General features: G+C 41.1%; 1 protein-coding gene across 1 annotated transcript; it reads left to right on the forward strand.

The window, feature by feature from the left end:
* Positions 1-505: 505 nt before the first annotated feature.
* Positions 506-19,553, forward strand: LOC307154846 (cadherin-1-like). The gene is made up of 13 exons (XM_079864991.1): positions 506-633; positions 1,974-2,088; positions 10,079-10,329; positions 15,516-15,659; positions 15,790-15,945; positions 16,582-16,726; positions 16,888-17,063; positions 17,146-17,274; positions 17,367-17,552; positions 17,636-17,880; positions 18,379-18,530; positions 18,602-18,826; positions 18,942-19,553. The coding sequence occupies exons 1-13, from the start codon at positions 592-594 to the stop codon at positions 19,178-19,180; spliced, it is 2,205 nt and encodes a 734-aa protein (XP_079721117.1). The 5' UTR covers positions 506-591; the 3' UTR covers positions 19,181-19,553.

Raw genomic sequence — 19,553 nt, forward strand, 5'->3', positions numbered from 1 at the left:
TTTATGGTGAAATTACTACATTTTCAGGTCAATCTGTGTTCATTTTGACCACAAAGCATGCGCTGTCACGCATCCGCGTGCAGTGTGAAAGCTCTAACCTGTTAACATGGGTACGGAAAAAAATACGCACGTGTAAAACGGGCGTTACAGTTTTACTCCAGCAAAATAATCTTCTTTTTTTTGCTTTGTTGCCTTTTGTACAACACTGTCAAAAAGTATCACTCGGTGGGAATATTTTTCACCAGGTTTCTAGCTGAAAGTATGTGACTGCCCTTGATGTTATAATGTTAACAGATACAGCCTTATTAAGATAGTACAGAACTCTTTGGCTCCAGTCATGTTATTAAAATACTGCACTAAATTGTGAAATACTAAAATAATTGTGAAATGAACCTTACACTGACAAATTCAAGTAGTTTACATTTTGAAATGAATCATTTTTTGAACCTGACACCATTCACACTCAAAACAGGAAATATACCCATGACCAGCAAACACAGTTAACACTCCAACCCCCAGTGAAAACTTAAAAGCCATCTAGGAAGTAGGACCTGAAGGACATTTCAAGACATTTTGTTTCGAATCGAGACAATGAAGATTGGGAGATTGGGAGTTATTATTTTCCTCTGTAAGGTAGGATTTTATCCAAGATGATTTCCAAAACCTTTGGACGTCTGAGTGATTGTCCTCATCATCTTCAGAGAATATGTATATATTTTTAATTGTATTGCTTGATAAGCTGATTTTATTTGACATTATAAATGCACTTTCTTTGATATGTTTAATGAAGTTTAGAGCTAGTATTAAAAAGCTAAATTTCTTAACATCCACCAAAAAGCAATACCAAAGGTTTAAGAGAGAAAAATAAAATGCCTTTTGTTGCCGCCAATGTTATTTTTATATGATAAGTCACCTTAATTTTGCAGGGGTTGATTTTATCAAAACAGGTTTCTGCCTTTTTCCTTCTGTTATATGGAGTCAAATGTTTTAAGACTTTTGGGTTTCACTTTATTTTAAGGTGTCATTGTTACAGTGTAATTAATTATATATTTAAGTACTGAGTAATATTAAGCAACTACATGTACTTACTGTAGGATTAGGAATTGGTTGAGGGTCAGTTACATGTAATTATGCATAATTTACTGTTATTTCTATGGTAAGTACATGCAACATATGTAACAAGGACACTGTAAAATAAAGTGTTACCGACTTTTGTTAACTTTTGTTATGACATGATGTAACCAGTGTGTGATTGTGGTGCTTCATTTACAAATACATAAAATCTCTGCAGTTTCTGCACCAATAATGTGCAACTTCACATTTTACTTATGAAACATCTAATTCATTTAAATTACATTGGAAATTTTTCTAGACATGACGCTTCATCTGTCAACAAAGGTTTATTTGTGAACTCTCCATGCACACTGTGCCTCGTTTACAAAACAAAATAATCCGCACAAACATATAATCTTCCAACACAATCCGGGTTGTCTGACTGACAAAATAATTCATGTAATTTGAAAGATGTAGTCATTTAATACATTTGGTAACACTTTATAATAACGTTCAGTTGAACTAATCATTTACAAAACATTCATAAATGATTAGCAAGTGATATACTAACATTTTATGTATGTTTTGTAAATTCTGTTACAAGTCATTTACAAGTGAATATACAAAACATACATACAATAATTAACATATCACTTATTAATAATTTATGAACGCAGTCATGTTTCTAATCACTTGTAAATGACTTGAAAAAATTATTAGTTTATCATTAACTAACCACTTATAAATGACTTACAACTGAACGTTATTATAAAGTGTTACCATTCATCTTGTGGCAAAACAATGGGAAATGATCACAGTTTAGCCCAAACATACTGCTGTTGTGCTGGAAGTGATTTAATTATCCAAAAGTAAATTTCAAAATGTGTAAATGTTACAACATTTAATATGTTTCAAATTAGGTCCTTTTGTGTGGATTTGCGGAGGAGTCTTCATGTTCTCCAGGCTTTGAGTCGGAGTCGCTGGTTTTTAAAGTGCACAGAGATGACCTTCACCAAGAAAAAAGACTAGGAAGAGGTAAGCTGTGTTCTCTTTAAATAAAACACTGAGGCAACTGAACTTTTGGAGTTTTTATATAAATATTTTTAGTATTAGGCTAAATACTATTTCTACACAATGCAATCTGTTTAACTGAGGTTTAACTGTGAACTACAGCAATCGATTTAAATTGTATGCATGGACTGTATCTACTAAATTTGCTTTCATCAGTGTTGAGTGTTGAGAGGTCTCTTGAGTGTAAGCGTGGTAGTTCACTGGGAAAAACTAGGTTGCTGCTGGAGGAGGTGTTAGTGAGGCCAGCAGGGGGGCGCTCACCCTGTGGTCTGTGTGGGTCCTAACTCCCATGCATAGTGATGGGGACACTATACTGTCAAAGAGCACCATCCTTCAGATGAGACATTAAACCGAGGTCCTGATCTCTGTGGTCATTAAAAATCCCAGGATGTCCTTTGGAAAAAGAGTAGGGGTTTAAGTTAAGTCAAGTCACCTTTATTTATATAGCGCCTTTAACAATACAGATTGTTTCAAAGCAGATTTACAGAGATAACAGGAAAATAATGCAACAAAATTTGTTTCCAGTAGAAAATAGCGTCACAGACCCAACTTAAGTAAGCTCAGTGATGATTCATTTGTGTTGTAAAAAAAATTACCCCTCCTTGAACTGCCACCTTATGGTGGTGGAGGGGTTTGAGTACCCGAACGATCCTAGGACCTATGTTGTCCGGGGCTATATGGCCTTGGTAGGGTCTCCCAAGGCAAACAGGTCCTAGGTGACGGGTCAGACTAAGAGAGGTTCATAAACCCTTTATGTTAGAAGTAAATATAAGGACCGTGACGAACTCCGCATGGCGCAGCCGGGGCCCTACCCTGGAGCCAGGTCCGGGGTTGGGGCTCGTATGCGAGCGCCTGGTGGCCGGGCCTCCCCCCATGGGGCCCAGCCGGGCTCAGTCCGAAGGAGCGCTCCCGTGGGCTCACCACCAGCAGGAGGGAACGTAAGGGGCCAGTGCATAGTGGATCATAGTTGATTATGGTCATAGTGGTGGGGCCCTCAACAACCCGATCCCTGGACACGGAATCTAGCTTTAGGGACATGGAACGTCACCTCGCTGGCGGAGAAGGAGCCTGAGATTGTGCGTGAGTTTGAGAGGTACCGACTAGAGATTGTGGAGATCACCTCCACACACGGCTTGGGCTCTGGAACCACACTCCTTGAGAGGGGGTGGACTCTCTACCACTCTGGAGTTGCCCATGGTGAGAGGCGGCGGGCTGGTGTGGGTTTGCCCCCCAGCTCCGCCGCCATGTGTTGGAGTTCACCCCTGTGAACGAGAGGGCCCGACCCTGCACCTTCGTGTCGGGATAGGTCTCTCACTGTCATGTGTGCCTACGGGCCGAACAGCAGTGCAGAGTACCCGGCCCTCTTGGAGTCTCTGGGAGAGGTGCTGGAAAGTTCTCCGACTGGGGACTCTGTCGTTCTACTGGGGGACTTCAACGCCCAAGTGGGCAGCGACAGTGACACGTGGAGGGTGTGATTGGGAGGAATGACCCCCCTGATCTGAACCTGAGCGGTGTTCTGTTATTGGACTTCTGTGCTAGTTACAGCTTGTTCATAACGAACACCATGTTCAAGCATAAGGGTGTCCATCAGTGCACGTAGCACCAGGAAACCCTAGTGTCGTTCTTCGGCCGTATGTCTTGGACAGTTGGGTGAAGAGAGGGGTGGAGCTATCAACTGATCACCACCTGGTGCTGATTTGTATCCGATGGCTGGGGAGGAAGCTTGGCAGACCCAAACGTACTGTGAGGGTCAGTTGGGAACGTTTGGCCGAGTCCCCTGTCAGAGAGATCTTCAACTTCCACCTCCGGCAGAGCTTTGACCGGAACCTGAGGGAGTCTGGAGAACCTTTGAGTCCGAGTAGACCATGTTCTCCACCTCCATTGTTGACGTGGCCACTCGGAGCTTTGGCCGTAAGGTCTCCGGTGCCTGTCAAGGCGGCAATCCCCGAACCTGGTGGTGGACACCAGAAGTAAGGGATGCCGTCAAGCTGAAGAAGGAGTCCTTATCAGGCCTGGCTGGCTAGTGGGACTCCTAAGGCAGCTGATGGGAACCGGCAGGCCAAGCGGATTGCAGCCCGGGTGGTTGTGGAGGCTAAAAATCGGGCCTGGGAGGAGTCATGTGGAGTCAGTGAGGCCATGGAGAAGGACTACCGGTTGGTTGTCCTACCAACACTGTTTACAGTGGAGGTGGGCAGCTGTTGACCTCAACTGGAGATGATGTCGGACGGTGGAAGGAATACTTTGAGGATCTCCTCAATCCCACTGACACGTCTTCCATTGAGGAAGCAGAGGCCGAGGGCTCGGAGGTGGACTCATAAATCACCCAAGCTGAAGTCGCCGAGGTAGTCAAGAAGCTCCTCGGTGGCAAGGCACCGGGAGTGGATGAGATCTGCCCTGAGTACTTCAAGTCTCTGGAAGTTGTGGGGCTGTCTTGGCTGACACACCTCGGCAACATCGCGTGGCGGTCGGGGACAGTACCTTTGGGCTGGCAGACCGGGGTGGTGGTCCCTGTTTTTAAGAAGGGGGACTGGAGAGTGTGTTCCAATTACAGGGGGATTACACTTCTCAGCCTCCCCGGGAAAGTCTATGCCAGGGTACTGGAGAGGAGAATTCGGCCGATAGTAGAACCTCGGATTCGGGAGGAACAGTGCGGTTTTCGTCCCGGTCGTGGAACACTGGACCAGCTCTATACCCTCTCCAGGGTGCTGGAGGGTTCATGGGAGTTTGCTCAACAGATCCACATGTGCTTTGTGGATTTGGAGAAGGCATTCGACTGTGTACCTCGCGGCGTTCTGTGGAGGGTGCTCTGGGAGTATGGGGTCCGGGGCCCTTTGCTAAGGGCTATCCGGTCCCTGTACGACCGGAGCAGGAGCTTGGTTCGCATTGCCGGCAGTAAGTCAGACATGTTCCTGGTGCATGTTGGACTCTGGCAGGGCTGCCCTTTGTCATCGGTTCTGTTTATAATTTTTTATGGACAGATTTTCTAGGTGCAGCCAGGGGCCGGAGGGTGTAAGGTTTAGGGATCACACGATTTCGTCTCTGCTTCTTGCGAATGATTTTGTCGTGCTGGCCCCATCAGACCAGGACCTTCATCATGCACTGGGACAGTTTGCAGATGAGTGTGAAGCAGCTCGAATGAGAATCTGCACCTCCAAATTTGAGGCCATGGTTCTCAGTTGGAAAAGGGTGGCTTGTCAACTTCAGGTTGGTGGAGAGTTTCTGCCTCAAGTGGAGGAGTTCAAGTATCTTAGGGTCTTGTTCATGAGTGAGGGAAGGATGGAATGGGAGATTGACAGACGGATCGGTGCAGCTTCTGCAGTAATGCGATCGATGTACCGGCCTGTCATGGTAAAGAAGGTGCTGAGCTGCAAGGCGAAGCTCTTGATTTACCGGTCAATCTACATTCCTACTCTCACCTATGGTCATGAGCTGTGGTTCATAACCGAAAGACAAGATCCCGGATACAGGCGGCTGAAATTAGCTTTCTCCGCAGGGTGGCTGCGGGATCCCTTAGAGATAGGGTGAGGGTTACTCTGAGGGAAGGAGCTCAGAGTAGAGCCGCTGCTCCTCTACATCGAGAGGAGCCATCTGAGGTGGCTCGGGCATCTGTTCCGGATGCCTCCTGGACGCCTTGCCGGGAAGGGATTATGTCTCCCGGCTGGCCTGGGAACACCTCGGTGTCCCCCCATAAGAGCTGAAGGAAGTGTCTGGGGAGAGGGAAGTCTGGGCATCTCTGCTTAAACTGCTGCTCCCACGACCCGGCCCCGGATAAGCGGAAGAAGATGTATGTATGTATGTATGTATGTATGTAAAAAAATATATAATAATAATAATTTAACCCCGGCATCCTGGCCAAATTTGCCCATTGGCCTCTGTCCATCATGGTCTCCTAATCATCCCCATGTAAACTGATTGGCTACATTACTCTCCACCAATAAGCTGTTGTGTTGTGGGCGTTCTGGCGTAATATGGCTGCAGTCGCATCATCAGGTGGATGCTGCACATTGGTGGTGGTTGAGGAGATTACACCTTCCATATGTAAAGTGCTTTGAGTACCTAGAAAAACGCTATATAAATGTAACGGATTTGTTAATTGACAAAATTAATTTGTCACACTAGTTCATACTAGTGTGACACATTCCTCTCGATGTGGCACTGCATACTATAGCAGTATTGCAGATGTACCAATTTGATGTCATGAAGGATAAGGATGATGGGGCTTGCTTGACTCCTGAGGCAGTCAAGGAGCTCAGACGACCAAATGACTTGTTGCTCTGATTAACTAAGCTTGTGGCTCATGTCACTGGTCATTATATGGCAGGGTTGGTGGTGTCTGAGAGACATTTGTGATTGAACCTCACAGATACATGAGAAAGAATTCCTTTCTGCTGGATTCTCCTGTTGCTCAGTTGGGGCTTTAAAGCGACGCAGTGAATGCTGTCATCAATAAGTTTCCCGGGCGGGCTCAAGAGTTTGCTGTGCCTGTGAGCCAATCCATCTTCAGCTCTTAGCAACAGGGAAGCAGCGAAGGGGTCCGGACTCCCGCAAGAAGAACTGGGATCAGTGGCTTCACTGAATTGAGCATTCGCACCCTCTTAAGACCATGTATCTGAAGATGGTAGACGTCTGGTTTAAGAAATGCTTTTTATGGAAGGTAAATAAATGGTGAGGTAAATAACCTTTGTGAATCAATTTGTGTGATTCATTTAAATACTCTCCTCCCATAAATACTGTATCTGAAAGGGAAACTCCTAGAAATGAATATGTAATAAGATCAGCCACAGAAATAACCCTTTCCATGCCTTTTCAGCTCTAATTTTTTACTGTGTCTTCAGTAAATCATGACAGTAGTCTTTTAATGCTAAAAGAGGCTTGTTTGCGATGGTGCATAGCGGTAGTAAATCTTGCCAAATAGAGTTCCTTTAGGCAGAGTTTGTTGTCATGATTATAACAGACGCCTTGTTCAGTAGGTTGGGGCACCGTTTATGAAGGAAGTCCAGGCTAACACTAACCCTTACTCTCCCAGACTAGGGGCAGTGTGTGGTATTCCCAAACAAAAATATGAAAAATTTAGTTTTAGCTTCTGTACAGGGCTGACTGATTCATTTTGGTCATTTGTTGGAGATCACAAAGACCAGTTTAAATGTAAGAATCCCCTCTACTAGGAGGTTTTACGCTAGGTGACTATTTGCATTGTGGTGCAGAGAGTGCTACAGTGCTGGTATTCCTTCAGGAGCCATTTTTTCTGCAGGTGTGGCTCCAGCTTACTTGTTGATGAGCATGCACCAGTTGATGGTGTTTCTTTAGGGAAGCATTCACTTGTCTCCTGTTTCATGTATGGGGTGACATGGGTGAAGCCTTTTCGTACTGCTTGTGTTCCTTCTTGGAACTTATCTATAGTCTTGGGCTGTGTCCACACTAGTGCGTTTTCGGTTTAACACAGTATTTTAAAATGAAAACGATCCTCATCCATACTGGTGTTTCCCCGTGTTTCAGAAAAGATCTCCGTCCACCCAATTGACCAAAAACGCATGTCACAGGATCATTCATGCACACTGGGCATTCAAGTATAAACAGTTGCCAATTGTTGCCGATTACTCTAATAATAGCTTGCCTCTTGCGCATGTAGGCGGCTGCAGTATTATAAAATGCAGATTTTAACTGCACAAGGGCTACGTTTACATGCAACCAAATAATCCGTCAGTAATCGGATTGACGGCTCAATCTGACTGAAAAGCATTCATGTAAACACCTTAATCAATCTGATTGAGCTCGAGCCGAATGAAATTTCGATCTGATTGAAAGGGGTGGTTTATTCCTTTTCTAATCCGATCGAGAGAACATGTAAACACTTAATCAGATTGAAAACCGAAACTGAAAGGACTGCGCATGTGCATTGTGCAATGACGTTGAAATAGCGTAATGATGTATGACACACGGAATGAGCTGTTGTTCCTGTAGAATAAGGGGCCGTTCACATATCGTGTCTTTTGCATGCTCAAGTTAGTTATTTCAAATGTAGACGCACGACAGACGCCACGGGAGTGCAAGCACTTTGGAAAGGAGACAGCGCCTTCCACGTGTTTTTAGACTAGATATGTGAAAGGCCCCTTAAGTGTCATATAAATGTCCCGTCATTCTTAAATTTTCCTTTCACTCTGGATTTCACGACTGGATTTGGGCGCAGGGAGGGGCATTTTTACAGCGTTATAAATATAAGCAGCTCAGCACAACGGTTCATATGCTCATTGTCTCCAAATTATTACCAGAAATGAATAAATATTAAGTCTGCTGTTTAAAACAAAAAAATAACCAATGTAGGAAAATAGCAGGAAACAGCAGGAAACCCTTTATATTTGTGCAGTGTGCGCAAGTCAAAAAATGTATTCCGATTTGAAGCTTGTGACATTTAAACGCGCACATCAACCCGATCCCATGTTAAGCGTTCATGTAAACACTACGTTTGGATTCATCAATCGGAAGGAATTCAGTCTGATTGAAACAAAAGTTGTGCATGTAAACGTAGCCAATGGCTGCTAAAAAAGCACCACAAAGTCAGCAAAACTTGCAGTTCTGTCTCCATGTTATTGTTTGAGTAGCCTTAGGCTATGTTTTCACTAGCGTGTTTTTGTTTTAAAACGCATAACTTTTGCTGCGGTTATGCCTGGGTCCGGAGTTTTCGCCCCTCGAAAATGGAAATGCTGCAGACCCCGTTTTAGTTTGAAAACTCTGGGGTTGCATTTCAGTGTAGACGGACAAAAATGGAGACTTTTGAAAATGACGGTGTGGCTGCCCACATTCACTCCCTGATTGGGTCTTCTAGATCATTACATATCCTTCCCTGATTCATTAAGCCCCTACCATATGACCATTACGCTACCAGAAGAATATAACAGACCAGCCACGATGACAGTGTAGTCGTTTGTTACTTTGAGAAAACAATTCCACCTCTCATTTGTCCACACAAAGGCATCCTTGCTTTTCCTCGCCATCATTGTTGTACCAGCTGGTCTGTGAATAGCAACCAACTGCAGAGTGAACAACCAATTTCCTTTTTACACTTGTACGCGCAAACTCGCATGCCCAGTGTGCATGAATGGTTATGTGACATGCATATTCGGTCGTGTAGTGTGGACGGAGATCTGAAACGCAGTGCGGTTGTGTTGTTGTCCAGGCCTTATCTGAGAATTCATTCGGAAATAGATTTTGCTCTTGTGAAGGTTTTGTTGAGACCAAAGCCAGGTTACATACCTAAGCTTCTTCTTCTTCTTTTAATTTCACAAGTTGTTGTGTTGCAGTCATTTTCTCCTCCGCCCTCTGAGTCACTGGAGAATGAGCTATTACGCAGTGGCGTAAATCTCATCAGTTGTTTGTTTGTTTTGGTGGCTGCAACAAGTGTGTTGCCACTTTGAAACAAAGGATGATGACAAAGGATACCAGAACAAGTGACAGGTCTATTGCACTTACACTGGAAGATAATGCACTTTTTTTGTCCTGTCCTTTGCAATGGTTATCAATGTCAAACATCATCATTTCAGATTCAGTTCTGCATTTTAATACAGTTATAACTCCGAAATCTTTGCAATGTTACATTTTTATTTAAACTTTTATTCAAATTATGAATGGGTTATATACAGGAAGCGAACAAAGAGTACTCCCTTTATGAACAATGAAGCTGATATCACGGCCTATCAGCGGGTAATGGATTGGCCCTTATGTATGATAAAGTTGGTTTCATTACGTTTTAAAAAAGGAAGTATTGACTTGCTAACCCTGATTCCCTGACTAATTGCAAAGTTGTGCTACTGGTACTTTTGACAACACTATTTCAGACCATCGTCACACCTGGAGGGTGTTCCCATAGCATCAGCTACGGGAATACTTGTTCCCCACTCCAGGTTTACATACGTGACAAGATGCTTTATTGAGCCAATTGAATCTCTTTTTCTGACAGTCATTTTTAATGCATGCGATGGAAGAACAAGAACGCTCTTCCAGTCCTCTGACAAGCGGTTTGATGTGGACACGGATGGGATTGTAACGCTGAAGAGACAAGTGACTCTTCATGAAGACCACAAGGTGTTTTCTGTGGATGCTTGGGACTCCAGTGGCAAGAAGTACACGGTATCTGTCAGAGTTGAGGATGTCCATCATCATCATGAGGACCATCACATGGACACGGTCATGAACATCTCCTCTTCACAGGTACAAACAAGTTCCTTCCAGAAACTGCTGTCAGTACAGTACAAGCCTGTCCTGTTTGCTTTTGTTTCCATAGCTGCTTTGTTTGTTGCCATAGTGATTCATTACTCACACCTGTTCCTCATTAGCCTTTTGTTATCTTGTGTATATAAGGGTAAGTTTAAACGACAACGATATGTTTAAAACAGAGAAGTTTTCCCTTCCCAATTCACACGGATCCGCTAAAACGATTAAAAACCCTGTATTCTGCTGCTAGACTACACTATATAAACACTATAGACTGAACACGTAATACGTATGTGCATGACATCATCATCTTCAGAGATTCGCCTTTTTGTTGTTTACACAGAGACCGTTTTCAAAAACTTGCACGTTGAAACTTTTTTTCAAAACTATTGCTTTTTCAGGCACCCAAAATACCGCTGTCATGCAAATGAACGGCAAAAATGCACAAAGAGTACGCCCAGCATTACAGTAAGGCCATGATTGAGAACATGGTCCATTATAGTGGCCTTTATTTCATCGGAAATGTGCTTGTTATTGGCCTCTTCTATCTCTTCCTCTGTTTTGCATCCCTACCCTTCCACCACCATACACCCTTTCACTCCTCTTCTTCTTTCTGGTTATAGAAAATGGAAAGAAAAAATGTGCTCTATAAATTATGACAACTTGTAAATAAAATAAAATAAATTGTCAGTTACTCACCCTCATGTTGTTCCAAACCTGTAAGAATTTTGTTCATATTCGAAACACAAGAGAAGATGTTTTTAATGAAATCTGAGAGCTTTCTGTACCTCCATTGACAGTCCATGCAACTACCACTATATTGTTGCAAAAAGTTCATGAAGAGATTAGTCCATATTTTCTGAAGCGACACAATTGCTTTATATGATGAACAGGTGTTTCACTAGCCTGTCTGAAATCCTGTGCTGACCAGCTGGCCCCTATCTTTACAAAGATCTTCACCAGATCACAAGTCTCTTCCTGTTTCAAATGTCCCACCATCATCCCCATCCCAAATAAATTCCAAAATCACAGGACTGAATGAGTACAGACCTGTTGTTTTAACGTCTGTGGTCATGAATTCATTTTAAAGACTGGTGTTGGCCTGCCTGAAGGACATCACAGGACCTTTGCTGGACCCCCTTCAGTTTTTCTCTTATCGAGCAAACAGGTCTGTGGATGATGCATTCAACATGGGACTGCGCTGCATCCCACAACAGACCGGGGACTGTCTGTTCTCTGTTCCTAGCTCCATCTGTCAATGAATCACCAGCTTTCTGACAACTAGCTAGTGAGACTGGGAAAAACTTTTGCTAAATTGGGAAAAATGAAGGGAAAAATGGTCGGCGCACCCGGGGCATGATCTAAAAGGGTTGTCTCTATTCTCTTAATGAGTAATGGGTATGTTTTTGGCTTTACGTGCAATAAACCAATCAGAGTCTCATCTCCCATTCCCTTTAAAAGCCAGCATGGCGGAAATTGCAAGCGGAAAAACTGAACGCTTCTCTAGCGAGGAAACAGATCTGCTCGTGCAAAGGTTAAAGGTTAAAGCGTGTAAGCAGACCATCTATGGGGCAAGTCGGATTCCACCATATCATTGTGTACACAATAGTAATTCTTTACATTGTAATCCTTTTATTTTAAATATTTGGCATGATTGTGTGCTGTTGCGTCACTGTGTGTGTAATAAGCAGAGTGTATAAGCAGAGTGTGTGTGTAATAAGAAGAGTGTGTGTGTAATAAGAAGAGTGTGTGTGTAATAAGAAGAGTGTAAGCGCGTTGTTTGGAACTATTGTCATTGGAGAAATAGAGCAAAAACAGATAATATTTGGAATATTATGTCTAAAATGTCACATCACAATATTCACTCTTTGTTTACTGAACTGTTTTATAAAATCATTATCACATTTCCAATCGCGCCAATATTCTGGAAATATTTTTTAATATCATATGTTATAGGCTAATTATAAAAATAACTCATACTAGGGCAATTTTTCCACCACATTTTGAATTTTGGGTGCATATTAATTCTGCTGGCATTTTGCCCCCAACCCCCTGATAACATCTAACCCTGCTTTAAGAGAAACATAAAACGACAAAACATTAACAGTTTTCTATGTTGTTTTTTGTCATTGGAAAGAACGACATATTTGGCTTTAAAGCATGATTTGAAAGAAATGTGGCAAATGTTATACAAAACATATGCCATCATTAATTATCATTTGAATATTGACAACATTAAGCTACATTTGAAAACATAATTGTGTATAAAGAGGCATGCTGTTTTGACCAATATTCTCTCTAGATTTAATGATAGTCAAATTAACTATAACAAACAGGTTAAACAAGCCATAGCTTACTTTTAGACGTGGTGAATGAAGTTCGACTGTTCGAGGTTGTGATGGTCGTCCGATATCCCTTGCCTGTTATTATGCGTACAGCAAATCTTCTTGAATGAATATGGTCAATTTCTAGTGTTTATATCCAAAAAGAAACAATGCTGGGAGATGTTTTTGTATTTAGCGCACACTCACCGCGATGTATGTTTTTTCTGGGCTTGTGCAGCGTCACACAATCGCGCAGAATCTGATGACTGGCGTCAATGGTTCCGTTGCTTTCATTTTGTTCATCAATTGATGTTGCGATGATTTATATAAAAATGTATATCAAGTCATTCTCGAGTCATGCAGTTCAAGTCAAGTCAAGTCTCGAGTCATTGGATCTCAAGTCAAAGTCAAGTCGAGTAATTTTCTTAATTTAGTCAAGCAAGTCTCAAGTCCTTAAATTTGCGACTCGAGTCTGATTCGAGTCAAGTCATGTGACTCGAGTCCCCATCTCTGGTAATAAGCAGAGTGTGTGTGTAGTAAGCTGAGTGTAAGCGCGTTGTGGACCCGCCTATAGGCTCATATTACTAATGCGCTCTTTAAATAACAAAAAAATACTGACTTTAGACCAGGTTTCAGTTGGTCAGCGGCTCATTCTATATCAGTTCGTCAAAATAGCAACGCGCCAAAAATGTGCCTGAACATACACTTGTTCTCAGACCAGCAGCCCATGGGCGAATAGATGAGCACAAATGCATTTGCTATTTAAACAACGTGGAGCAGGAGGGGAAGATGAAAACTGCGTCGGACTGAAACTAGCCGGGTGTATGATAGGGCCCATAGAGTCTGTCCTCTGCACTTCTATTACTGTCTGCTTCAGCTCAGCTACCAAATCAGACCTCAGAAGACTACAGAGGATAGTCCAGACTGCCGAGAGAATCATCGGTACACCCCTTCCCACTCCCCAAGAACTGTACTTATCCAGAGTGAGTAAAAGTGAGTGATTCATTTCAAAACCCTTAGACGTACAGTATGGAATTTTTCACCACTAGGCGACCTCTTAACCTCTTTACAATAACAAAGGCGTAGTTTGATGACGCAACACATGCTAAGAATTATGGATGTTGTCGTCAACGTCAAGCCGGCCGATCTAATAATGTTTATGGATGACTGAATACATCTATGCTTTTATCATGACTGTGATATGAAGCAGTTCGGGATTGCTAAGAGACAGCTCTCAGCTCCACACGCGACGCGAGTCCCGCGGATATAAAAGGAATACGGACATTTCATTCCTCCGAACTACACGCAGAATTACTACTCACAGGTCAGTTTATTAGACAAATTAAACTTGTGAGGTAACGCAGCGCTGTTTCACTTGCTCTAACATTACACTATCACACTAAACTGCATTTGAATGTGTTGAAATGTATGTGTTAGTTTGTCTGTATGAGACTAGCAGTAAGCTAGATCAACATTAGAATAACATACAGATCATATTCTAACATTTTATCATTGTTGAACTATATAACATTGATTAGTTTTATTTAAATGTGCTCACCTGTTTAATAAAGTACATGTAGGAGCGGTCGAAGTCTCGGAGGTGGAGCTCTCGTTTATAAACTGTCTATGGGAGCTCTCGGCATCTCGAAAACACTGCGCTGATATTGATTCTCGTTTTAGTTCTCCTTTTTTATCCAAAGTCTGCTTGCCATGGTCCATAATGTTTGAACGAAACAACAACAGCTTGCAGATAGACATTGCGAACTCCAGAGTTGTCTGCGTCTGTCGCTTTGGTTAATCAGAGAGCTCTGCTCATAGCTCTGGTTACCATGGCAGTACGAGTGGAAATCATAGGCGGAAACCAGGGACAACGCGGATATGACGCCATTGACTGCGACAAAACGGAAATAAAGAAACGTGCCGTGTTTAAAAATTTAATTAAAATTTCTCCTGGTTTGAAAGTTGTTGGAAACAGTCGGGATAATGTAAGTACACAACTAAAAAAAATATATATAACGTAGATATAGTGATTTTTGCTAATTTTAAAGCAAAAAAGTTACATATTGTGCCTTTAACATGTTAAAATAATTTAACACAATTAATGAAAATAACTTATGTGAAGTACGTCATTAACGTAATTCGTCACACAGTTAATCACACTGAGCATCTACAAGTGTCTGTAACCCTGGTAGGAGGAAATTTCCACGATTCTGCATCTCTGTTTGCAATCAGATCATTTTAAACCGTTAAACTCTGTGAAAGTTTCCAGTAATCAAATTCATTCAAACAATCAGTCCAAAACAGCACTAATGTAAAGAAGGCCAGGCTGATTACATCAGAGATATCAGAGAGAATAGAGACTCACATTGTGCTTTTAGTGTATTATTCATTCTAGAGCTTTGCTTAAAATACGAGCTCTGTCATATTCTGTGATTGTTTCTGAAGAGAGCAGTTTTGGTGACGTACAGGAGTCGTACAGTAAGCGTGTGAGAGTCTGTTATATTGATGCACAAACAACAAACTGTGAATGTGTGCTCTCGATCACCGATCGCATGCTGCATTTCTGTACAGACACATTTCAGTTTACACACACACTCAGGATAATGTTTGCTGTGTTTAGTAATTGTACGTTAGTAGCACTCATTTTTATATATATTATTTTTGTTATCTGTGTCTTTCTGTCTGTGCACTGGAAGCTTCTGTCATGAAGAAAAATTCCTTGTGTTGTAAGCATACTTGGCAATAAAGTTCTTTCTGATTCTAAAGATGCAATTATCCAGATATTTGATGGATTGTGTGCTGTGTTTAACTGTAAACAAAAATGTTTTGTTGCTCATTGTCTTTTACTAACATTTTCAGATGGAATCTCCCGCTGATGATCTGGTTCTGACGTTTCCAAAGTCTTCAACGGGTCTGAAGAGAGCAAAGAGAGAAGGTTGGGTTATTCCTCCATTCTCTATACTTGAGAATGGCAAAGGTCCTTTCCCACAGAAACTGCACCAGGTGAGAGAAAGTCATGAAGGGAAAGTTCAAATTAAGATGGTCGAGAGAGATTTGTCTGTTATTGACAACTTTTGTTATTGTTTCTTATTAACATATTCTGTTATTGTATATTATTGCTTTCTGTATTTAGATAAAGTCGGACTATTCTAAGGAAGCTCAGATGGAATACAGGATCACAGGTGAAGGAGCGGATCTGGAGCCTAAGGGGACTTTTACTATAGACAGATTATCAGGGAATCTGTTTGTGACTCGGCCACTCGACAGAGAAAAAAAAGCTTCATACAGAGTAAGTTGATTTTTTAGTGCATTTCAGCATTGGATTATCTACTCGGTCTTAGTTTTTTGAAAGCTAAGATAAAAAAGTATAAAGAAAAAAGGCCTTGTGAAATAGCTTGACACACAGTTTACTTATTCATGTTTGAAGATACTGTACATTTATTGTAATTATACCTACTAAAATTTAAGTCATAACTACACTTGCATATTGACGTATCAAAGCTAACAGACATGGAAATAAAAAACTACAACTCTAATTTATTTGTGTTTTCAGACAACCTCAGATATTAAAAGTGCAGTGTGTAGATTTTAGCGGCATCTAGCGGTTCGGTTGTGAATTGCAACCAATGTAAAACAAAAGAGTGACGAAACACGCTCTGTAGAGAAGTTTGTCCGTTTAAGTTTCTACTGTAGAAATATGGTGCCGCAAAATGGCGACTTAACGTGTAAGGGGTCCCGCAGTGTATGTAGATAGAAATGGCTCATTCTAAGGTGATAAAAACATAACGGTTAATTTTGTAACGTCTTTATAGACCACTCAAAACATAGTTATTTATGTATATTATAATGCATTTCTGTCAACAGATCCTCATAAATATTACACAATGCACCTTTAACATGCTTGTATTTCTTCTCATGTCTTTAGCTTCTAGCTCATGCTGCTGGAATTGATGGGAATTTTGTAGAACCGTCAATGGAAATTATTGTATATGTGCTGGACCAAAATGATAATAAGCCTGTTTTTACACAAAATCCATTCAATGGAAATGTTCCTGAAGCTTCTGATATAGGTAGGTGTATGATGCAGTTTCTCAATGAAATGGTTTTTAGCAGTTTTTTTTTTCTTTTTCAAATGCCTCTTCAGTTTCTCAATGAAATGGTTTTTAGCTGTTTTTCCCCCAAAAGCCTCTTCAGTTTCACCAAATCAGTCTTTCTTCTTCTCTCACTGAAGGTCATGAGTTTATGACAGTCACAGCCATTGATGCAGATGATACTGAGAATACTAACAATGGTGTTATCAGTTACTCAATCGTCAAGCAAGATCCAGAATTGCCAAAACCAAACCTGTTTACAATCAACTCTGTTACTGGAGGAATTCGTGTGAATGCTTTAGGCTTGGACAAAGAGGTGAGAAATGATGAATGGATCTCACATTAGTGAAGAATAATTTCATGTAAACAAACTCACCTGAAAACATCTTTCTTTTCAGACAATTTCCAGATATACTTTGTTAATTACGGCTACTGACAGGGCTGGAGAAGGTTATGTAACCACTGGCACAGCTGTTATTACTGTGACTGACAGCAATGATAACGCACCTCAGTTTGAGCAAACCACGGTAATGTATATTAATACATTCAGAATATTATAATATAAGTGTTAATATAACTTTATTTGTAATCATTTACACCATACTTCTCTTTGTTTTAGCACACTGTATCTGTCCCAGAGAATAAAGTAGGGGCTGAAGTGGCCAGACTTACAGTTACTGATGGAGATGAACCTGGATCTCCTGCCTGGTCAACCAAATATAAGATTATTAGCGGTGACAAGAGTGGGTTTTTCAGTGTCAGTACTGGACCCAGCCAGCTAGAGGGCATCATCACCACTGTAAAGGTACTGTGTGTTGCTCATGTGTTTCCACAGGAAATAGTTGTGATGATGTTCCTTTAGTAAAATACACTTTCTTTTCCATTCAGCCCCTGGACTTTGAGGAGAACAAGCAATTCATTCTGTTTGTGATTGTTGAGAACGATGATCCATTTGTCGGTTCTTTGGCCACTTCCACTGCCACAGTCACTGTGAATGTAATTGATGTTAATGAGCCTCCGGAGTTTAATCCAAAGGAGAAGGTTATTAACAAACCTGAAGATTCACCAGTTGATAGTGAATTGGTTACTTATAAAGCCACTGATCCAGACATTGGAAAACCACAGAAGATAACGTAAGAAATATTTTTTTCCCCTCCAAGACAATCAAACCATTTTAATTATTCCATTTGAAAATTCTCACTGATTTCTCTAGAGATTTAGATCTTGTAAAACAAGAACAATCCCATAGTCTTCCATTAATGGACTTCATTATAATTATGTATTTTTTTTTTTTTTTTTTTTCGTCAAACAGCCTCTCTAGCACTAGTAACCACTAAGAATCCAGACAGCAAAACAGTGTCTGCCCCGATCCGGCATTTGGCACATGAGGATTCCACAGATGTGAGCCGGGTCTGTGCCGACACTGTGTTGCTGTCTGAGAACCACCTTAGCAACTGTCTACCTATTAATGCCTATATCCTTTCCCATGTCAAATCTCTCATACACAGAATTCAAATCATAGCATGCCTGTATATCCTTTGAACTTCAAAAGATTTTAAACCACCAGGCAAGACTAAAGTTGTTCTTGCTGAACATTTCTAGTTTTAACCTGTATGTTTGGTTCCTTCCAGGTATAAAATTGGCACTGGCAGTGATCCTGCCGGCTGGCTGAGTGTTACTCCAGACACTGGAGTTATTAAAGTCAAGAGCCTCATGGATAGAGAATCTACCTATGTCAAAGATGGCAAATACAGAGCTATCATTTTGGCGTTGGATAATGATGGTAATTTGTGTTTCCTTTTTTAAGAGGAGAATTCTTGCTGGCCTTTTTCTGATGTCTGTGCTTGTGTGCAGGTGAAGCTCCAGCAACTGGCACAGGAACCCTGGTAATTGAATTGGAGGATGTAAATGACAACGCTCCTGTCATCAGTGAAAGGAATATAAGAATGTGCAATCGTGGTTCAGCCCCAGTGCTTCTCTCTATAACGGACAAAGATGGACCTCCTTTCGCTGGTCCCTTTAGAGCTCATCCCCACGGAGAAACCAGTAAAAATTGGTCCACCTCGATGAATGGCACATGTGAGCAATTACTAATGTTTTAAAGAGATATTAATCTTATTTTTCATTTGTTACACATTGAAATATCTGGCTGGCTTGGTATACATGTCTAACTATTATAATGTTCCCATTTTAGCAACTGGTGTCTTTCTGACACCAAAGTCTGCATTGGAGAAGGGTGTCTACAATGTTGTCCTGAAAGTTATTGATCAGGGTGGGATGGATCAGGAAAGCACCATTCAAGCAACTGTGTGTGACTGTGAAGGAGAAGAAATGCAATGTAGTGACCGTGACAACGCTTCTTGCCTAGCAAGCAATACATTCTGTCTATTGCTAGCATCGCTCATGTTATGTTTGTCTTTTACATCCTTATAATTCATTAACAATTTATTCGTAATTAATTTTTACATTTACTGACCATTATTTTACATTATATCTATGTAATCTTAACGTTGCTGTAATCATTGTTATCTAAAGGATAATGTACAGCCATATGGTTTATTATATTTACATTTTTTTATTGTATTTATTTTCACAATTGGTTTTCACATTATAAAAGCTTACAACAGATCATCATATACATGTACTGTTTTTTAAACATTTCTCAACATTTTCTGTTGACTTATTACAAGATCCAAAATTTCAATTTAACTTTTTAACAATTTTTTCATAAGTTTATTCTTTATTTACCTTTCTTATAAAGCAATAACCTTTCATAATGTTATGAACATTAAACTTTCTAATTTAC

This window comes from Squalius cephalus (genome assembly GCF_949319135.1).
Source record: "Squalius cephalus genome assembly, chromosome: 3".
NCBI classification, from domain to species: domain Eukaryota; kingdom Metazoa; phylum Chordata; class Actinopteri; order Cypriniformes; family Leuciscidae; genus Squalius; species Squalius cephalus.

Excerpts from the sequence above, each read along its gene's own strand:
- LOC307154846 (XM_079864991.1), top strand. The coding sequence starts at position 592 with ATGAAGATTGGGAGATTGGGAGTTATTATTTTCCTCTGTAAG. Across the intron at positions 15,660-15,789 it reads TCCCACAGAAACTGCACCAG|ATAAAGTCGGACTATTCTAA; the intron begins GTGAGAGAAAGT and ends TTCTGTATTTAG. Across the intron at positions 18,531-18,601 it reads TTTGGCGTTGGATAATGATG|GTGAAGCTCCAGCAACTGGC; the intron begins GTAATTTGTGTT and ends GCTTGTGTGCAG.